This window comes from Rhinoraja longicauda, chromosome 10 (genome assembly GCF_053455715.1).
Source record: "Rhinoraja longicauda isolate Sanriku21f chromosome 10, sRhiLon1.1, whole genome shotgun sequence".
NCBI classification, from domain to species: Eukaryota; Metazoa; Chordata; class Chondrichthyes; order Rajiformes; family Arhynchobatidae; genus Rhinoraja; species Rhinoraja longicauda.
The window spans coordinates 1,386,144-1,407,407 of NC_135962.1; the positions used below are offsets into that span (position 1 = coordinate 1,386,144).

General features: G+C 47.2%; 1 protein-coding gene across 1 annotated transcript in view; it reads left to right on the top strand.

Moving 5' to 3' along the window:
* The first annotated feature begins 677 nt into the window (after positions 1-677).
* LOC144597716 (echinoderm microtubule-associated protein-like 1) overlaps positions 678-21,264 on the top strand; it is a 253,761-nt gene continuing 233,174 nt past the window's right edge. Inside the window, exon 1 of the mRNA XM_078407248.1 lies at positions 678-809. Within this exon, the coding sequence (XP_078263374.1) occupies positions 782-809 (28 nt within the window). The 5' untranslated portion in view covers positions 678-781. The remainder of the gene's footprint in view (positions 810-21,264) is intronic.

Consider the following 21,264-nt stretch of genomic DNA (forward strand, 5'->3'; position numbering starts at 1 on the left):
CGGCTCACAACCAATCTAGCTCGGCTCACCATCAACTTAGCCCGGCTCACCATCAACAGCCCGGCTCACCATCAATCCAGCCCCCCTCACCATCAGCCTAGCCCCGCTTACAACCAATCTAGCCCCGCTCACCATCAACCTAGCCCGGCTCACCATCAACCTAGCCCAGCTCACCATCAACCTAGCCCGGCTCACAACCAACCTAGCCCAGCTCACAACCAACCTAATCCGGCTCACCATCAATCCAGCCCGGCTCCATCAACCTAGCCCGGCTCTGATGCATTCCGGCCCGGTTTTGATACATTCTATGTAGGGAGGGACTGCAGATGCTGGTTCAAACCGAGGACAGACACAGTGTGCTGGACTCAGAGTGTCCAGAGATGCTGCCTGACCCGCAGAGTGAGCACAGCCTTGTGTGCCACTGCCAGCCCATGGTCTCTGCGTTTCCCCGCTCCGACCGCCTTATGAATATTTGAACGGCCCATTAGCCAGACGCGATGTGACTGACCTTGGCTGGGATATGTTGGGGTGGGCGGGGAGAGGTAATTATAGTCGCCAATGATGAGAGGGGCATGGAGTGAGTTGCAGGCTTGGCTCTGAGCCTGTGGTGATGAGCAGCGCTGGTACATCTGCTGCTGGCTGTATGTATGTATGTATGTAGCTCACTCTCTCCACTGAAGAGTCAAACTCCAGCCTCTGAAGGGGACGGGACCGGGCAGAGCAGAGCAGAGCAGAGCAGTGGGGGAAGAAGGCGAGAAGTGGAGAAGCCCCTTGCTCAGTGATGTCTGACTGCGAGGGACTAACCCTGGGTGAGTGCCAGCTGTTTACTTCCCTGGGGTGGGTGAACCAGGCAACGCTGCAGCAACTTCGCCGCCACTTGTCCCCGTTGTAATGAAGCAGCCGCTCACTCACTCACTCACTCACACACACACAGCTCCATCCATCCATCCATCCCTCCCTCCCTGGGCTCTCTCTACAGGCAGGGCTCGACCTGATTGATGACTCTGCACTTCTACCAAGCCCCACAAATATCCTCCAGGTCATAGCATTAAAATAAAGCCAGCAGAGGTCAGGAGGAAGGTAAATGCGGCTCCAATAAATGCAGCAAAATAGTTACAGGGCCATTTTTAGACAATCGCTGACCTACTGCATTAATAATTCCTAACGCCAATTCTCTAAAGCCAGTTTATTTAACTCTTCTATGTACATGTATATGTGTGCGTGTATGTATGTGTGTATACCTGTGTGTGTGGAAATATATATATACATATACACACACACACAATACATGTGTGTATATATTTGTGTAAATGTATTGTTTATACAGTTTTATTAACATGGAATAGGTCGGGTAAATGCACAGTCTCTTGCCCAGAGTAGGGGAATCGAGGACCAGAGGACACAGGTTCAAGGTGAGGGGAGAAAGATTTAATAGGAATCTGAGGGGTCACTTTTTCACGCAGAGGGTGGTGGGTGTATGGAACAAGCTGCCAGAGGAGGTAGTTGAGGTTGGGACTATCCCATCGTTTAAGAAACAGTTGGACAGGTACATGGATAGGACAGGTTTGGAGGCATATGGACCAAGCGCAGGCAGGTGGGACAAGTGTAGCTGGGACATTGTTGGCCGGTGTGGGCAAGTTGGGCTGAAGGGCCTGTTTCCACACTGTATCACTCTATGTATATCATGGGTTGAATTCTGAGAATTACATTTTTCTCATCTTTTTTAAAAAACTCTCAAATTAACCAGAATCTAGGCGGCTGTAAATGTCTTTCTCTCTCACAAACACTTAAAATTAGATGAGACAAGTTGCAAGAGGGCCATTATAAATCATGTGAGAAATGTGCTAAAAATCTACAGTGCTGGGAGAGGTCCTATTATAGCAACATGAGGTTGTCTAGTATCATGAAAGGTGGAAAATTACAGGCTTCAATTTCACATTGAATAGGTTAGGCAGCGTTCTTTATTTTAGGAAAACATGGATAGATGACCTTCAGAGTGAAGGGTCCTGACCCGAAACGTCACCTATCCATGTTCCCCACAGATGCTGCCTGACCCACTGAGTTACTCCAGCACTCTGTGAAACGTCACCGATCCATGTTCTCCACAGATGCTGCCTGACCCGCTGAGTTACTCCAGCACTCTGTGAAACGTCACCGATCCATGTTCTCCACAGATGCTGCCTGACCCGCTGAGTTACTCCAGCACTCTGTGAAATGTCACCTATCCATGTTCTCCACAGATGCTGCCTGACCCGCTGAGTTACTCCAGCACTCTGTGAAACGTCACCGATCCATGTTCTCCAGAGATGCTGCCTGACCCGCTGAGTTACTCCAGCACTCTGTGAAACGTCACCGATCCATGTTCTCCAGAGATGCTGCCTGACCCGCTGAGTTACTCCAGCATTCTGTGTCTTCGTTTGTAATCCAGTATTACAGTTCCTTGTTTCACCAGAGTTTTAAAATTTAATTTGGCCTTCATAATCATAGTGATACAGCGTGGAAACAGGCCCTTTGGCCCAACTTGCCCACACCGGCCAACAATGTCCCAGCTACACTAGTCCCACCTGCCTGCGTTTGGTCCATATACCTCCAAACCTATCTTATCCATGTACCTGTCTAGATGTTTCTTAAATGTTGCGTTAGTACCTGCCTCAACGACCTCTTCCAGCAGCTCGTTCCATACACCCAACACCCTCTGTGTGAATAAGTTACCATCAGGTTCCTATAAAATCTTTCCCCTTCACCTTGAACCTATGTCCTCTGGTTCTCGATTCCCCTACTCTGGGTAAAAGACTGTGTCCATTTAGCCGATCTATTCCACTCATGATTTTGAAAGTGGTGCTTAGATATCTTTTCATCAGGGGATTCACATTGTAAAAGTCTGTTCATCGAAGACTACTGGCTTCACTCCCAGTCACCACAGTGGAGTGACACAAGGCTCAGACCAGAGCTCTCCCCATTCATTTTACCACCAGTGTATTATTTTCATGGTCACCATAACCAATGCCAGGCTAATTATATAACTTCTGTATCTGCCATGTTAAGATTTGAATCTGTATTTCTACCTTTGTTTGTGCAAAATTGTGAGGCTATATAAAATTATGGGAGTCATTTTGGGCGGCACGGTGGCGCAGCGGTAGAGTTGCTGCCTTACAGTGAATGCAGCGCCGGAGACCCGGGTTCCATCCCGACTACGGGTGCTGTCTGTACGGAGTTTGTACGTTCTCCCCGTGACCTGCGTGGGTTTTCTCCGCGATCTTCGGTTTCCTCCCACACTCCAAAGACGTACAGATTTGTAGGTTAATTGGCTTGGTAAATGTAAAAATTGTCACTAGCGGGTGTAGGATAGTGTTAATGTGCGGGGATCGCTGGTCGGCGCGGACCTGGTGGGCCAAAAGGGCCTGTTTCCGCGTTGTATCTCTAACCTAAACTAAACTAAACAAAGCATAGATAGGGTAGACAGTCAGAATCTTTTTACCAGGATGGAAAAAATCAATTGTTGGAGGGCATGGATTTAAGGTTAGAGAGACAATGTTTAAAGGAGATGTGTAGGGAAGGGGGGTGGGTGCCTGGAGTGTGCTGCCAGGGATGGTGGTGGAGGCAGATACGATAGTGGCGTTTAAAATGCTTTTAGATCGGCACAAGGAATAGAGGGAATAGAGGGATATGGATTATGTGCAGGTAGATAAGTGACGGTCTTGGCATCATGTTCAGCACAGACATTGTGGGCCGAAGGGCCTGTTCTTGAACTGAACTGTTCTCAGTTTAGTGTAGTTTATTGTCACGTGTACCGAGCGAGGTACAGTGAAAAGCTTTTGTTGCGTGCTAACCAGTCAGCAGAAAGACAATACATGATCACAATCAATCCATTTACAGTGTACAGATACATGATAAAGGGAATAACGTTTAATGCAAGGTAAAGCCAATAATGTCCAATCAAGGAATAGTCCGAGGGTCATCACAGAGGTAGATAGTAGTTCAGCACAGCTCTCTGGTTGTGGTCGGATGATTCACTTGCCTGATAACAGCTGGGAAGAAACTGTCCCTGAATCTGGAGGTGTGCGTTTTCACACTTCTGTACCTTTTGCCCGATGGGAGAGGGGAGAAGAGGGAGTGGCCAGGGTGAGACTGGTCCTTGATTATGCTGCTGGCCTTGCCGAGGCAGCGTGAGGTATAAATGGAGTCAATGGAAGGGAGGTTGGTTTGTGTGATGGTCTGGGCTGGTTATATCTGAGTTATTGGTGTAGACAGCTGGATGGCTGACCCAGTACTTTAACCAGTGCACTACCTTGGCTAAGATAGACACAAAATGCTGGAGTAACTCAGAGGGTCAGACAGAGTATCTCATTAGAAAAGGAATTGGTGACGTTTCGGATTGGAACCCTTCAGACAGTTCCGACCTGAAACGTCACCTATCCATCCATGTTCTCCAGAGATGCTGCCTGACCCGCTGAGTTACTCCAGCACTTTGTATTTATCTTCGGAATAAACCAGCATCTGCAGTTCCTTCCAACACTACCTTGGTTAAATCTATGCAAACAGCCAGAACATTCGGATCGTTGTAATCTGAAAACACAAACAAATGCCTTCGAGTAGCCAGTTTGGTTTCTTCAATTTTTTTAAATAAAATTCATATTTCTTTTTTTCCATATCACATCATATTTTCTTAGTGAAGAAGCAGTGTCCATATTTGTGCATCTACTGCGTCTTCCCCGAGTTAGACGCCATTGCTGAGCCAGCGAATGTAGAAGTGTTTGATTCCATATAGATGGTGGGGACACAAGAGCTCTTTCTAAAGCAGCATCGTGAGCTCTTGTGCCGAGATGGAGTGAGGGGGCATTCATGTTGCTGTCTGTGTACACAGGGATCTCAACTGCAGCAGCTCGGGGCCCTTTCTGTGCAGCGCCGACATCCAAAGCTCTTCACAGTGAATATACCCACAGTAGAATACAGATGCTCCTCGACTTACGATGGGGTTACGTTCCGATAAACCCATCGTAAATCAACAATATCGCAAGCCGAAAATGCCTTTAATACACCTAACCTACCCAACATCATAGCCACCTAACCTACCCAACATCATAGCCACCTAGGGTTGCCAACTGTCCCGTATTAGCCGGGACATCCCGTATTTTGGGCTAAATTGGTTTGTCCCGTACGGGACCGCCCTTGTCCCGTATTAGGTCCAGAGGAGGCTGTAGGTCCAGAGGGCGCTGTAGAGTCGGAGGCCCGGGCGCCGCCTGACAGATGTTGCGTAGCAACCCGCCTCCCGGCCCGGGCGGCCGCCATTGGTGGAGTAGGGGCTCCATACGCGGGGCGGTGACGTCACCTTGTCCCTTATTTGGGAGTGAGATAGTTGGCACCCCTATAGCCACATAACTTACCGAACATCATAGCCTAATGTAAACGTGCTCAGAACACTCACCGCATATCGCCAGCCCGGGAAAGGATCAATATTCAAAATTCCAAGTACGGTTTCCACTGAATGTGTATCGCTTTTACACCATCGAAAAGTCGGAATATGGTAAGTCAAGGAGCATCTGTGTAGAGCAGCACAGTGCAATGGTAGAGTTACTGCTTCACAAAGCTTCCAGCAACAGGGACCCTGCTGCAAACTGCAGCAAGGAAATCTGCTCAGACCATGCACTTGGAGGGGTGGGGTCTCCATCAGAGATGGCACCAGTCAACCCCCTCTCTTCCAACGGAATATCTTGCTTTATCCTCGGGAATTGGGAATGAAAGCATTTGGATAATTATCTCTTTCTGTTCTTCCTCTGAAAAATTATTTTGCCAAACTATGCGATTAATCAATCGCTCCACAATTGATGAGGGTCAGTGGTCCACAATCTTTCAGGAATCACTGATGATTGGAAAAGTGCCAGTGTTACCCCGCTGCACAAAAAGGGAGCAAGGCAGAATAGTTAGTCTGACTTTGGTGGTTGGTAAAATATTAGAGTCCATTATAGAGGATGAGGTTACGGAGTACTTAGTTCACGATAAAATAGGCCAAAGTCAGCATGGCTCTGTGAAGGGAAGGTCTTGCTTGACAAATTTGCTGGAATTCTTTGAAGACGTAAATAGCAGGACAGACAAAGGAGAGTCAATTGATGTTGTTTACTTAGATTTTCACAAAGCCTTTGATAAGGTGCCACACGTGAGGCTGGTCAGGAAGATGAGACCCACGGTATCAAAGGGCAGATACCAGCATGAATAGCAGGTTGGCTGGATGGCAGAAGACAGAGTGGCAATAAAGGGGGCTTTTTCTGGTTGGCTGCCAGTGACTAGCGGAGTTCCACAGGGGTCGGTGCTGGGGCAGGTACTCTTTGTTGTATATTAATGATTTGGACGAGGGGATTGAAGGCTTTGTGTCAAGTTTGCGGATGATACAAAAATAGGTGGAAGGGAAGGTAGTGTAGAGAAAGCAGGGACTCTGCAGTAGGACTTGGACAGGTTGGGAGAGTGAGCAGAGAAGTGGCAGATGGAATATAGTGTAGCAAAGTGGGGAGCCATGCATTTTGGTAGTAGGAATAAAGGCATAGACTATTTTCTAAATGGGAGAGAATTCAGAAATTGGAGGTGCAAAATGACTTGGGAGTGCTAACTTCCCAAAAAGTTAGTTTACAGGTCCAATCGGTAGTAAGGAAGGCAAACGCAATGCCGACATTTATTTTGAAAGGACTAGAATACAAAAACAGGGATGTAATGCTGAGGCTCTATAAGGCACTGGTCTGACCACATTTTGAGTATTGTGAGCAGTTTTGGGCCCCATATCTGAGGAAGGATGTGCCGGCTCTGGAGAGGGTCCAGAGGAGGTTTACAAGAATGATTCCAGGAATGAGTGGGTTAACCTATGATGAGCGTTTGTCGGCACTGGGCCTGTACTCGCTGAAGGTTAGACGAATGAGGGTGGACCTCATTGAAACTTACCGAACAGTGAGAGGCTTGGATAGAGTGGATGTGGAGAGGAAGTTTCCACTAGTGGGAGAGTCTAGGACTAGAGGTCATCGCCTCAGAATTAAAAGACGTTCCTTTAGGAAGGAGATGAGGAGGAATTTCTTTAGTTAGAGGGTGGTGAATCTGTGGAATTCTCTGCCACAGAAGGCTATGGAGGCCAAGTCAGTGGATGTTTTTAAGGCAGAGATGGATAGATTCTTGATTAGTACGGGTGTCAGGTGTTATGGGGAGAAGGCAGGAGAATGGGGTTAGGAGGGAGAGATAGATCAGCCATGATTGAATGGCGGAGTAAACTTGATGGGCCAAATGGCCTAATTCTGCTCCTATCACTTATGAACCTATGTAGTCACAGGAGAAACTGCAGCAACTGATCCCAAATTTGGGAGTAGACAAGATGACTGTCCAACGACAAGGCCAAGGTGCTTGACAAGGTCCAATGGCATGACCTAGGACTACAATCTAGGAACAGGATGCTGGAGACTCTGGTCCCCACCTTCCTTGCCTTGCCAGAGTTCATTGCCTCTTGCAACTGTTGGCGGTCACGGTGGTGCAGCGGTAGAGTTGCTGCCTTACAGCGAATGCAGCGCCGGAGACCCGGGTTCCATCCCGACTACGGGTGCTGTCTGTACGGAGTTTGTACATTCTCCCCGTAACCTGTGTGAGTTTTCTCCGAGATCTTCGGTTTCCTCCCACACTCCAAAGACGTGAAGCTTTGTAGGTTAATTGGCTTGGTAAATGTAAAAGAATTCCCTTGTGGGTGTAGGGTTAATGTGCGGGGATCGCTGGTCGGTTTGGACCCGGTGGGCTGAAGGGCCTTTTGCACGCTGTATCTCTAAACTCTAAACTAAATTCACATGTCGGCACCAAAACATAGTAACTCTTGTATACTGCTGAGGTGAGGCGTGCTGTTTGATTTTACCGGGTTGTACGCAAAACAAAGCATTTTACGTGACAACAAAGTATCTTAATGATAGCGGAGTCAGGGGGTATGGGGAGAAGGCAGGAACGGGGTACTGATTGAGAATGATCAGCCATGATCACGTTGAATGGTGGTGCTGGCTCGAAGGGCAGAATGGCCTCCTCCTGCACCTATTGTCTATTGAATCAATAAATATTGAAAGAAAGCAATAATTTAATAACTTCATCCGTTGTTCATGCTGTAAAATAGTTGCTTATTATGTTAACCGGAGTGATGTTGGAGGACTAGTGGCTAAATCGAAATGTGAACCTGTTTCCTCAATACCACACACTGTCAGCAGGAAGCACACTGCATAGTCAACTTCCAGCTTCAACTAATTGTACATCCCCTCAAAATGAGGCCAGGCCGTCAGATGCACCATTGAGGGAAATGGAAAGGGAATTCAATAAGGTTGCAGACTTGCTGCTGTCCATTATTTTCCACCTGCAAATCCCACATTGACGTGCTACAGGTTAGTTTAGTTCAGTTGAGTTTATTATTGTCACGTGTACTGAGGTACAGTGAACAGCTTTGTTGTTGCGTGTTGTCCATTCAGCGGAAAGACTGTACACGATTACAATCAGGCCGTCCACAGTGTACAGATACGAGTTAAAGGGAATAATGTTAGGTATTGGAACCCTTAGTTTAGTTTAGATACGCCACAGAAACGGGCCCTTCGGCCCACCGAGTCCGTGCTGACCAGCGATCCCTGCACATTAACACTATCCAACACTGGGAACATTTTTTTACATATATACATATATTTACTTATTAGATTTATACCAAGCCAATTAACCTACAAACCTGCACGTGTTTGGAGTGTAGGAGGAAAAGTTCTCGGAGAAAGCCCACGCAGGTCACGGGGAGAAGGTACAAACTCCGTACAGACAGCACCCCTAGTCGGGATTAAACCCGGGTCTCTGTCGCTGTAAGTCAGCAACTCTACTGTTAAGTTAAATTGCAGAAATGCCATTCAATGCGTAATGCTGTTCTAAGCCCTTAAATGTTCTCTAATATCAATTCCTTGCCATATTTTTGTGTCCATGTTTATATCTTATTTCAGATATTTGGATTAATTCCCTTTCAAGTTTTATTGTTGCTGCCTCAATAGTCACTGTCTTCAAGGGTTCTGTGCAGATTCCCCCCTTCAGTTTCAGGCCAACATCCTGCTTGGAAACAAAATCACCCCCTAAAAAATGTGTATTCTAATTACCTGCTGTGTTGCTGCTGTTAGTGTTTGAATAGGATTTAGATCATTTTAAAGTCATTCAGCTTGGAAACAGGCCATACTGCTCAACTCATCCATACCGACCACAATACCCCATCTACACTTGTCTCACCTGCCCACGTTTGGCCCATATCCCTCTAAACCTTTCCTTTCCATATACCTGTCCAAATGCCTTTTTAAATGTGGATATTATAACTGCCTCAACTACCTCCTCTGGCAGCTTGTTCCATACACCCACCACCCTCTGTGTGGGAAATAAAATTGCCCCTCGGGTTCCTATTACATTTTCACCTTAAACCTCTGTCCTTTGATTTCCCATTCCCCATCTCTGTGTAAAAAAAACTGTGCATTCACCCGATCTATTCCTCTCACGATCTTGCACATCTCTCTAAGATCACTCCTCATCCTCCTGCGCTCCACGGAATAGAGTCCTAGCCTGCTCAATCTCTCCCTATAGCTCAGTCCTGGCAACATCTTCATAAATCTTCCCTGCACCCTTTCCAGCTTAATTGAATATGATTTGACATCTGGACCTGGTTATGTGATCATCTGAAACATGATACATGAAATGATCCTGTTCCAAAAGGTGTTCCCAGTAAATGCAGAGAGCAAGGAGTTGCTTGGCAGCAGAAGCGACCATGTTCTCATCCCGAGATGACATTGCTCGTGGCTTGTGGTCAAAGGGAATCCAGCCAGACTGGGGCTCTCTTTTAGTGTAGAGATACAGCGCGGGAACAGGCCCTTCGGCCCACCAAGTCCACACTGACCAGCGATCCCCGCACATTAACACTATCCTACATAATGCTGCACACTCAGGACAATGTACACTTGCACCAATTCGTCTTTGGAGTGTGGGAGGAAACTGAAGATCTCGGAGAAAACCCACGCAGGTCACGGGGAGAACGTACAAACTCTATACAGACAGCACCCGTAGTCGGGATGGAACCCGGGTCTCCGGCGCTGCATTCGCTGTAAGGCGGCAACTCTACCGCTGCGCCACCGTGCCGCACGCACTAGTTTTTGTACCGTTCTTTGGCCCTCTTGTGGATTTGCCAGGCTTCACCCCAAAGACCACAGTGGCACTCCCACAGTTTCCCACCTGTTATCAGGCAGGTGAGCCGTCCTCTCACCAACTACAGAGTGGTCCTGACCTCCCATCCACCACATCGGAGACCCTCACACTATCTTCAATCGGACCTTACTGGGCTTTACCTTGCACTATGTGTGTGGGAGAGAGAGCTCCATTTGACCCACCTTCCCACCAAATATTTTTCTTCCACCCTGACTACATTTTTCATTGTAAATGTTGAAGCCCTTCAAACACCTGTTGTATATAACAGTATAACAGAACTTTATTGTCATTCGGTATAAATACCGAACGAAATTTCAGCAGTCACAAGACACAGCAAAAAACAAAAGAACACAGGACACACGACCCCAACACCAACATCCATCACAGTGACTCCAAACACCCCCTCACTGTGATGGAGGCAACAAAACTTCCCCTCTCTTCCCCCCGCACCCACGGACAGACAGCTCGACCCCTACCGAGGCAACCGACACGCACAGCCCCCGCAAGGGGATGGAAGGCCCCGCGGCCGCACCGGGCGATGTTAAGTCCAGCGGCCAAGCCGCGCCGGGCGATGGAAGGCCCCGCGGCCGAGCCGCACCGAGCACTGAAACGTCCCGCGGCCGAGCCGCACCGGGCACTGAAACGTCCCGCGGTCGAGGCGCACCGGGCACTGAAACGTCCCGCGGCCGAGCCGCGCCGACGATGTTAAGTCCCGCAGCCAAGCCGCGCCGGGCGATGGAAGGCCCCACGGCCGAGCCGCACCGAGCGCAGAACCGTCCCGCGGCCGTACCGGGCGATGGAAGGTCCTGCGGCCGAGCCGCGCCGGCGATGTTAAGTCCAGCGGCCGAGCTGCGCCCCGGGGAAGAGACCTAATAAAAGAAAGGTTTCCCCCCCCACCCCCACCCCCACACATACACATACACATACACAGCCAAAAACAGAAACAAAAACCATCCCAACACCGACACAAACAAAAAAAAGAAGAAAAGACAAACAGACTGCCAGAGAGCCGCAGCCGTTAGGCGCAGCCACACGTGACCAAGTATCTCGAGTATCTCACCTGGTCGTAAGGTCTGTAGAAACATAGAAACATAGAAAATAGGTGCAGGAGGAGGCCACTCGGCCCTTCGAGCCAGCACCGCCATTCATTGTGATCATGGCTGACCATCCACAATCAGTAACCCGCCTGCTCCCCATATCCCTTGACCCCGCTAGCCCCTAGAGCTCTATCTAACTCTCTTTTAAATTCATCCAGTGAATCGGCCTCCACTGCCCTCTGTGGCAGAGAATTCCACAAATTCACAACTCTCTGGGTGAAAAGGTTTTTACTCACCTCAGTTTTAAATGGCCTCCCCTTTATTCTTGGACTGTGACCCCTTGTTCTGGACTCCCCCAACATTGGAAACATTTTTCCTGCATCTAGCTTGTCCAGTCCTTTTATAAATTTTATACGTTTCTATAAGATCCCCTCTCATCCTTCTAAACTCCAGTGAATACAAGACCGGTCTTTCCAATCTTTCCTCGTATGACAGTCCCTCCATCCCAGGGATTAACCTGGTGAACCTATGCTGCACTGCCTCAATAGCAAGGACGTCCTTCCTCAAATTAGGAGGAAGGAAATCCTGGTAGTGAGGTCCCCTTTGGTCTGGGACGTTCTAAGCCAGAGGTTGCCAATTGTAGATAATGGCCAATGCAACCCCCAGAGCACTCTAATTCAATAGCAATATACGAGTCATAGAGACACACAGCATGGAAACAGGCCCAACTTGCCCACGTCGACCAAGATATCCCACCTACTCTAGTCCCACCTCCCCTATGTGTGGCCCATATCCCTTTAAACCTTTCCTGTCCGTGTACCTGTCCAAATGTCTTTTCAATGTTGTGACAATCCCTGCCTCAACTACCTCCTCCGGCAGCTCGTTCCATCTACCTACCACCCTCTGTTAAAAAGTTGACCCTCGGGCTCCTATTAAATCTTTCCCCTCTTGTGTCCTCTGGTTCTCGATGTAAAAGACTGCATTGACCCTATCTGTTCCCCTCTGTATCGTATACACCTCTATAAGATCACCCCTCAGACTTCTGCTCTCCAAGGAATAATGTCCTAGCCTGCTCAACCTCTCCCTATTGCTCGGGCATCTCACGTCCTGGCAACATCCTCGTAAATCTTTCTCCACTCTTTCCAGCTTAACAACGTAGGCGTCACGGTGGCGCAGTGGTATTGTTGCTGCCTTACAGCAAATGTAGCGCCGGAGACCCGGGTTCCATCCCGACTACGGGTGCTGTCTGTAGGGAGTTTGTACGTTCTCCCCGTGACCTGCGTGGGTTTCCTCTGAGATCTTCGGTTTCCTCCCACACTCCAAAGACGTACAGGTTTGAGGTTAATTGGCTTGGTACATGTAAAGAAAATTGTCCCTGGTGTGTGTAGGGTAGTGTTAGTATGTGGTGATAGCTGGTCGCGCGGGCCAAAGGGCCTGTTCCGCGCTGTATCTCTAAACTAAACTAAACTAAACATCTTCCCGACTGCCGGGTGACCAAAACTGAACACAATACAATACACAACACAACACCAACGCCCAGTACAATGCTGAAGTGCATGTTTTAGCAGTTTTATTGCCATGGCGACCAACAATTAATTTGGGATTTATGAAGGAAGTCCATTAAGTGGCATGGTGTTAATTATACATGTAAGCATCGACTGTGAACTGGATTTGAACCGCCTTTGCTCCAGAGGTGGGGCTGTATTTCTGAACTTTCTTTCTTTCTCTCCATTGATTGCCACGATAAATGAACAATAGAAGATGTATGAAACTCAAACTCAACCCATATTTTTGCAAGCACATTCAGGGCAGAAATGTTTGGTAACCAATAGCGATAGTCACCTCTGACCTTTGACAGGGAGACTCCTTCTGGAAGAAAGCCTCCATTTGGGAATGGAAACTGTGGCTCGTTCTCTGAGCTTGTCATCCATTAAAACAGCCATTAAAAGCGTGAGTGGACTATTTCATCGCTAAGGACTTGAAGCAAACAGATGGCGCTGTTGTATTTTAGTGTTGGCAATTGTATTGTTAGGTTAAATGCAGAGCAGAGGGCAATCAAGAACCAGAGGACATAAGTTTAAGGTGGGAGGGGAAAGGTTTAATATGAACCTGAGGGGCAACCTTTTCCCCAGAGGGTGGTAGGTAGATGGAACGAGCTGCCGGAGGAGGTTTTTGAGGCAGATACAGTCACAACATTGTAAAGACATTTGGACCAGTACATGGATAACTGATATTGTCGTTATCCCAAAGCAGCAATTTCATTTTGGGACACGACTGACATAAGACAGGCTTTTCCAAATTTAACTGCAGCTGCAAATGTTTCAAGTTTGGAAATAAGTTCTACCCACAGTTTGGTTTAAAGATACAGCGCAGAAACAGGCCCTTCGGCCCACCGAGTCCGCACCGACCAGCGATCCCCGCACATTATCACTATCCTACTCGTATGAGGGACAATTAACCTACAAACCTGCACGTCTTTGGAGTGTGGGAGGAAACCGAAGCTCTCGGAGAAAACCCACGCAGGTCACGGGGAGAACGTACAAACTCCGTACAGACAGCACCCGTAGTTGGGATGGAACCCGGGTCTCTGGCACTGCAAGCGCTGTAAGGCAGTAACTCTACCGCTGTGCCACCGTGCAACCGAACTAACTGGGTTCCTGTCCTGTTTCGGACACTGTTTGAAAGGCTGAGTATAGACATTGGGAGGTCATGTTGCAGTTATATAAAACATTGGTGAGGCTGCCTTTGGAGTAGTATGTTCAGTTTTGGGCACCATGTTATAGGAAAGATGTTGTCAAGCTGGAAATGATACAGAGAAGATTTACGAGGTTGTTGCCAGGACTAGAGGGCTCTGAGCTACAGGGAGAGGTTGAGCAGGCTGGCCCTTTATCCCTTGGAGTGCAGGAGGATGAAGGGTGATCTCAAAATCTCCCCTCACCTGTATCCACCCATCACTCATTAGGATTGTGCTACCCCTCTTCCCTTCCATCTTTCCCCCTCACCCACCACATTCAGTCTGAAGAAGGGTCACACCATGGCTTAGAGTTGCTGCCTCACAGCGCCAAAGACCCAGGTTCGATCCTGACTACGGGTGTTGTCTGCATGGAGTTTGTACGTTCTCCATGTGACTGCGTGGGTTTCCTCTGGGTGCTCCGGTTTCCTCCCAAATCCCAAAGATGTGCGGGCTCGCAGTTTAATTGGCCTCTGTAAGTTGTCCCAAGATTGTAGGACAGAACTAGTGTACAGGGGTGATCGCTGGTCAGTACGGACTCGGTGGGTCGAAGGACCTTTTTCCATGTTGTCTCTAAACTAAAAGAAAAAGCTGGAGGAAGTCCACACAGTCACAGGGAGAAGGTGCAGGAAGATGTAAGATGGACCATGGAGTACATCATGTGTAAGAAAATAACTGCAGATGCTGGTACAAATCGAAGGTATTTATTCACAAAATGCTGGAGTAACTCAGCAGGTCAGGCAGCATCTCAGGAGATAAGGAATGGGTGACGTTTCAGGTTGAGAAGGGTCTCGACCTGAAACGTCACCCATTCCTTCTGTGAATTTTTATTCATTTTGTGAATAAATACCTTCGAATGGAGCACATCATCTTCAGTCAGATCTAAATTAGTGTCTTCTATGCAATGGCTGGAAATGCCATTCCCACTCCAGCCCTTCTCGGCTAAATCTGAAGGCCTCGTGTGATGTATCTCCCTCCTCTCCCAGCAGTTGTTGCTTCCTTTGCTCACCTCGTGATGAATCTAACCTCAGAAACCGTTGTTCAAATGGCCTGAGAATGACCTCCAGTGTCTCTAACCCCTGCCCTCCACTGCACACACAGCGGACAGGGATGGTTCCACTAGTGGGAGAGTCTAGGACCAGAGGGCACAGCCTCAGAGTGGGAACGCAGCTTTACAATGGAGATGAGGAGCAACTTCTTTAACCCAGAAGTCTTTGCAAACGAGCGAGAATGTGAATTATAATTTGGATCTCAAATATATTGAATTTATTTCCCCAATCAAGATTTGTAACCACGATTCTTAATTAACAAAAGGATAGTAATACATTACGAGAGAATTTTTCTGCATTAAAAAAATTCAAACATAAAAGGAACAGTCCCGTAAAGAACTTGCAGTCATCAGTCTGCAGGCCTGTGTCATTCTTGCTATGAAGGTATAACTAATTGATGGCATGAATAATCACAGCACTAAGGCTCCTATGATACCAATTTGGACAGAGCAAAGGGATCTAGGAATGCAGGTGCATGGTTCAATAGACGATAGACAATAAACAATAGGTGCAGGAGGAGGCCATTCGGCCCTTTGAGTCAGCACCGCCATTCAATGTGATCATGGCTGATCATTCTCAATCAGTATCCCGTTCCTGCCTTCTCCCCACACCCCCTGACTCCGCTATCCTTAAGAGCTCTATCTAGCTCTGTCTTGAATGCATTCAGAGAATTGGCCTCCACTGCCTTCTGAGGCAGAGAATTCCACAGATTCACAACTCTCTGACTGAAAAAGTTTTTCCTCATCTCAGTTCTAAATGGCCTACCCCTTATTCTTAAACTGTGGCCCCTTGTTCTGGACTCCCCCAACATTGGGAACATGTTTCCTGCCTCTAATGTGTCCAACCCCTTAATAATCTTATACGTTTCGATAAGATCTCCTCTCATCCTTTTAAATTCCAGTGTATACAAGCCTAGTCGCTCCAGTCTTTCAACATATGATAGTCCCGCCATTCCGGGAATTAACCTAGTAAACCTACGCTGCACGCCCTTCCTTGAAGGTGAAGTCGCAGGTAGATATGGCGGTCAAAAAGGCGTTTGGCACATTGGCCTTCATCAGTCAGAGTATTGAGTATAGAAGTTGGGAGGTCATGTTGCAGTTGTATAAGAAGTTGGTGAGACCACATTTAGAGTATTGTGTTCAGTTTTGGGCACCATGTTATAGGAAAGATGTTGTCAAGCTGGAAAGGGTACACAGAACATTTATGAGGATGTTGCGAGGACTAGAGGGTGTGAGCTACAGGGAGAGGTTGAGTAGGCTGGGTCTCTATTCCATGGAGCGCAGGAGGATGAGGGCTGATCTTATAGAGGTGTACAAAATCATGAGAGGAATAGATCGGGTAGATGCACAGAGTCACTGGCCCAGAGTAGGGGAATCGAGGACCAGAGGACAAAGGTTTAAGGTGAAGGGGAAAAGATTTAATAGAAATCTGAGAGGTAGCATTTTCACACAAAAGGTGGTGTGTGTATAGAACACGCTGCCAGAGGAGGTAGTTGAGGCTGGGACTATCTCAACATTTAAGAAACGGTTTGACAGGTACATGGATAGGACAGGTTTGGAAGGATGTGGGACTGACTAGTGTAGCTGGGACATGTTGGGTGGTGTGGACAAGTTGGGCTGAAGGGCCTGTTTCCACACTATCACTCTCTGACAGTGTGAGTGTGTCCCTAGTGTGCAGGATGGTGCTAGTGTACGGGGTGATCGCTGGTCATTGCGATCTCGGAGGGTTGAAGGGCCTGTTTCCACATTGTGGAGTGGAGGCCAATTCTCTGAATGCTTTCAAGAGAGATCTAGATAGAGTTCTTAAGGATAGCGGAGTTAGGGGGTACGGGGAGAAGGCAGGAACGGGGTACTGATTGAGAATGATCAGCCATGATCACATTGAATAATAATAATAATAATAATAATATTTTATTTATATAGCGCTTTTCATATACTCAAAGACGCTTTACAGAGATTTTGAGAACATAGGGAAATTAATAAATAGATAAATAAGTAAATAAATAAATGAACAGAGAAAGGAGACAGTAGGTGAGGTGACCTTCAGTGGTTGAAGGCAGTACTGAACAGGTGAGACTTCAGCGATGTTTTGAATGTGGTGAGTGTGGGGGAGTCTCTAACGGTTTGGGGTAGTGAGTTCCATAGGGTGGGAGCAGCGATGGAGAAAGCCCTGTCCCCCCAGGATCTGAGTTTAGTCCGGATGTGGGGGGATAGGAGATTGGCAGCGGCAGAGCGGAGGGTGCAGGTGGGAGTGTGCCTGTGGAGGAGGTCGGTCAGGTAGGATGGGGCCAGGTTATGGAGGGCTTTGTAGGTTATGAGGAGGATTTTGTACTGGATTCTCTGGGGGATGGGGAGCCAGTGGAGTTTATAAAGGACGGGGGTGATATGGTCACGGATCGAGGTGTGTGTGAGTAGACGGGCAGCGGAGTTTTGAATGTATTGAAGTTTATTGATGATTTTTGAGGGTGCGCCATAGAGGAGGCTGTTGCAGTAGTCCAGACGGGAGGTGATGAAGGCGTGGCGGTGCTGGCTCGAAGGGCCGAATGGCCTCCTCCTGCACCTATTGTCTATTGCTTCTCTCAAGTCTAAAAAAGGGTCCCAAACCGAAAGGCCACCCATCCATGATCTCCATGGATGTTGCCTGACCCGCCAAGTTACTCCAGCACTTTGTGTCTTTATTCTGTTAGCTGTTAATCAGGTTCGTCCTTGGAGACATCAATACCTGTAGGTGAAAATTGAACAGAGAACATTTAAGAGAGTTAGATAGAACTCTTAGGGCTAGCGGAAACAAGGGATTATGGGGAGAAGGCAGGAAAAGGGTACTAATTTTAGATGATCAGCCATGATCACATTGAATGGCGGTGCTGGCTCGAAGGGCCGAATGGCCTACTCCTCCACCTATTGTATCTGTGTACCTATGAACAAAATAGTCTCATTTTGGAATTTCAGTGCCTTCAAGTTTGTTTTTGGATTTCTCTTGGAAGGTGAAATTTTGGAAAGAAAAGTCAAATGTAATTGCCTTGCATTTTGATAATTGAGCACCAGAGGGCACATTAATGGGAGTCGGCACACCGTGGCAATCACATTGCAAAATATCTTCCCACGCAGAGAGATTCCGCTGGGTCTGAACATTAAATTCTCCAATTTCAGATAACTAACCTCCAAACAACCTTCCTTCCTCCCACCCACCCACTCACTCTGGTACGCCTTTGTGTGGTGTTTACCTTGTTGCTCTTCACATGTTTTGTAAATTGGTCCAGGCCTCACTATCGTTCCATTGAGTTCCCTACGCCCACACTCCTTAGCCTTCACGTGACCCGTTTGGGCTCTTAACTCTGGCTCAGTCTGGGTGTTTGAGATGTTATTGGACACAAGCCACTCGCTGTCCACGGAACGGTCATTGTGTGGCCTCCACCAAGTAGAGCAAGTTCAGTCTCTGCTTTTTAGTTTAGAGATACAGCGCGGAAACAGGCCCTTCGGCCCACTTGAGTCCGCACCGACCACAGATCCCTGCACACTAACACTATCCTACACACACTAGGGATAATTTACACTTAAACCAAGCAAATTAATCTATAAACCTGTATGTCTTTGGAGCCTGTGAGGAAACCGAAGATCTTGGAGAAAACCCACGCAGGTCACGGGGAGAACGTACAAACTCCATATAGACATCATCTCCTGCGCTCCAAGGAATAGTCCCAGCCTACTCAACCTCTCCCTATAGCTCACGCCCTCTAGTCCTGGCAACATCCTCGTACTCTTTTACTCTTTGTTCTTGGGTAGACATCCCTGATGTGTCTTACTTACTCTTTACCGGTGGACATCCCTGATGTGTCTTACTTAAGAGCCTGTCCCACTTAGGCGATTTTAAGGTGACTGCGGGTGACTAGGCTGTCGTCGACAGTTCGCCGAGGTGTCGTGGGCATGATCGTGAGGAGTCTTCAATGAATCGTAGTGGATCTCAGTGCGTCGCTGAGAGATTTTCCGGATAGTAATTTCTCTGCGACAACTGGCTTGTCGCCAGGTATCGTTGCTTATTGCGGGCGCTGTCGCACGCTGTCCCCAGGTTTGCTAGGTTGTCACAGATGCATTTAGAAGCACGTAATATTAAAATAAGTAAAGTCATTTCAAAATACCATAAAATGCTTGTGTTTAACCAATTTATTTACCGTCAGGACATTTGACAGGTAGATTGGAGGCGACAGTTTGACGGTCAGGTAAGCGTGGGAATTTTTGCGATGTTTATGGCCATCAGCCATTACATTTAAAGTGGGCTCCCAACCCAGATATGCAACCCAGAAACCAGATATGCATCTCCCATACATTTTCAAAGAATGCCCGCACACTTTTCACAAAAATCCACTTAACCACTTTTGAAATTAAGTTTCTTAATGCTGCTATTAGTAAACTTGAAGTAAATCCAGTTTATGCCTTGTTACCGTGAAGCTTGGTTTTCAATTAACCCGGGCAAGATGTTATAGTTCAAAACTCTCAAGTACTTACCGACTTGTCAGTGATTTCAGCGAAAATTAGGATGCCGGAGAAGCATTAACAGCGTGGGAATTTTGCGATGATTCCGAAGATGCTGTAATCTCGACCTGACTCGGCATTGTCGTGGTCATTGTCGTCGGGTAAAAGAAAAGTTTGGCGATCTGCTGCGACTTCGACAGTCGCCGGCAGTCACCACAATAATCGCCTAAGTGGGACAGGCCCTTTACTCTTTACCGGTAGACATCCCTGATGTGCTTTATTTCCGGTATCTCGGGTGCACGCTGTCTGATTTCCAGTACGTTTTACTCTTTTGTCGGCAAACATTACTGATGTCCTTTCGTTTTTTTTGTTTTAGAGATACAGTGCGGAATCAGGCCCTTCGGCCTACCAAATCCATACTGACCCACGATCCATGCACATTAACACTACCCTACACACACTAGGGACAATATTTACATTTACCAAGCCAATTCACCTACAAACCTGTACATCTTTAGAGTGTGGGAGGAAACCAAAGATTTTGGAGAAAACCCACGCAGGTCACGGGGAGAAGGTACAAACCCCGTACAGACAGACAGCACCCGTAGTCGGGATCGAACTTGGGTCTCTGTCACTGTCACAGCAACTCTACCGCTGTGCCACCCAAATTTTTTATTCAAAATCCTTTATTGAAACTGGTATGCTCTATTACCATAACACCCTGATGTGTTAATGTTCAGGATCTGCTTTTGCCAAACCCAGTCTCTTTAGCATTTTTCCTGCCAAGAGAAAATGATCAGTGAAAAGTTGGAAACTGAAACTGAAACGTTATTCCCTTTATCATGTATCCATATACTGTGAATGACTTCATTGTAATTATGTATAGTCTTTCCACGGACTGGATAGCACGCAACAAAAGCTTTTCACTGTACCTGTGTTGTGATTGGAGCTCCTGGGACCAGTTGGCACTGCAACTGACTAAACTACACTTGACCTGATACGTCACCTATCCATGTTCTCCAGAGATGCTGCCTGACCCACTGAGTTACTCCAGCACTCTGTGAAACGTCACCTATCCATGTTCTCCACAGATGCTGCCTGACCCGCTGAGTTACTCCAGCACTTTATGTAGTACTTAATAACCCTTGTTGTATCTTTAAGAATACTTTTTTGAATGTGCAGGGATATAGTTGGTTCCCATGAATGTGAGGGGAAAATCAGTATTTTATTAGAGGCAGAAGGATGCCTTAATTCAATAACTGTGAAATCCATTTGTCAATGAGTGTTTATTCATTTCAAGAACACTTAAAGTTTCACTCTGGGTTAATAATGATCCTTCCAAGCCTTGCTTGTAAAATGGGTAAAAGGGATGGCAGCTGGTGGGACTGGTTGTGGTGTGAAGAGTATGGATGAAGATGCTGCATGCCCTGTACACAAGCCCACCCTGTTCACTGGCTCTAGGAACAACCCAAAGCATCATCACCCACACATGGCCTTAGAAATGGAGAACTCTCTGATCTTCTGACTTTCATGGATAATCATTCTTAGATGATAGGAGCAGCTTGTCCACAGCCATCGGACTATTGAGCACCACAACCCCCAAATAAGCTCGGAACTGCATAGACTTGGCCCATTGGTTTTGTCTTTTTGCACTGTTATTGTTTGTTTTATGTGTGTGTGTGTGTAATGTATATGCATGTGTAAAATAAATATATTTATATACACGCATATATGGATACACATATATACAACACATATATATACAC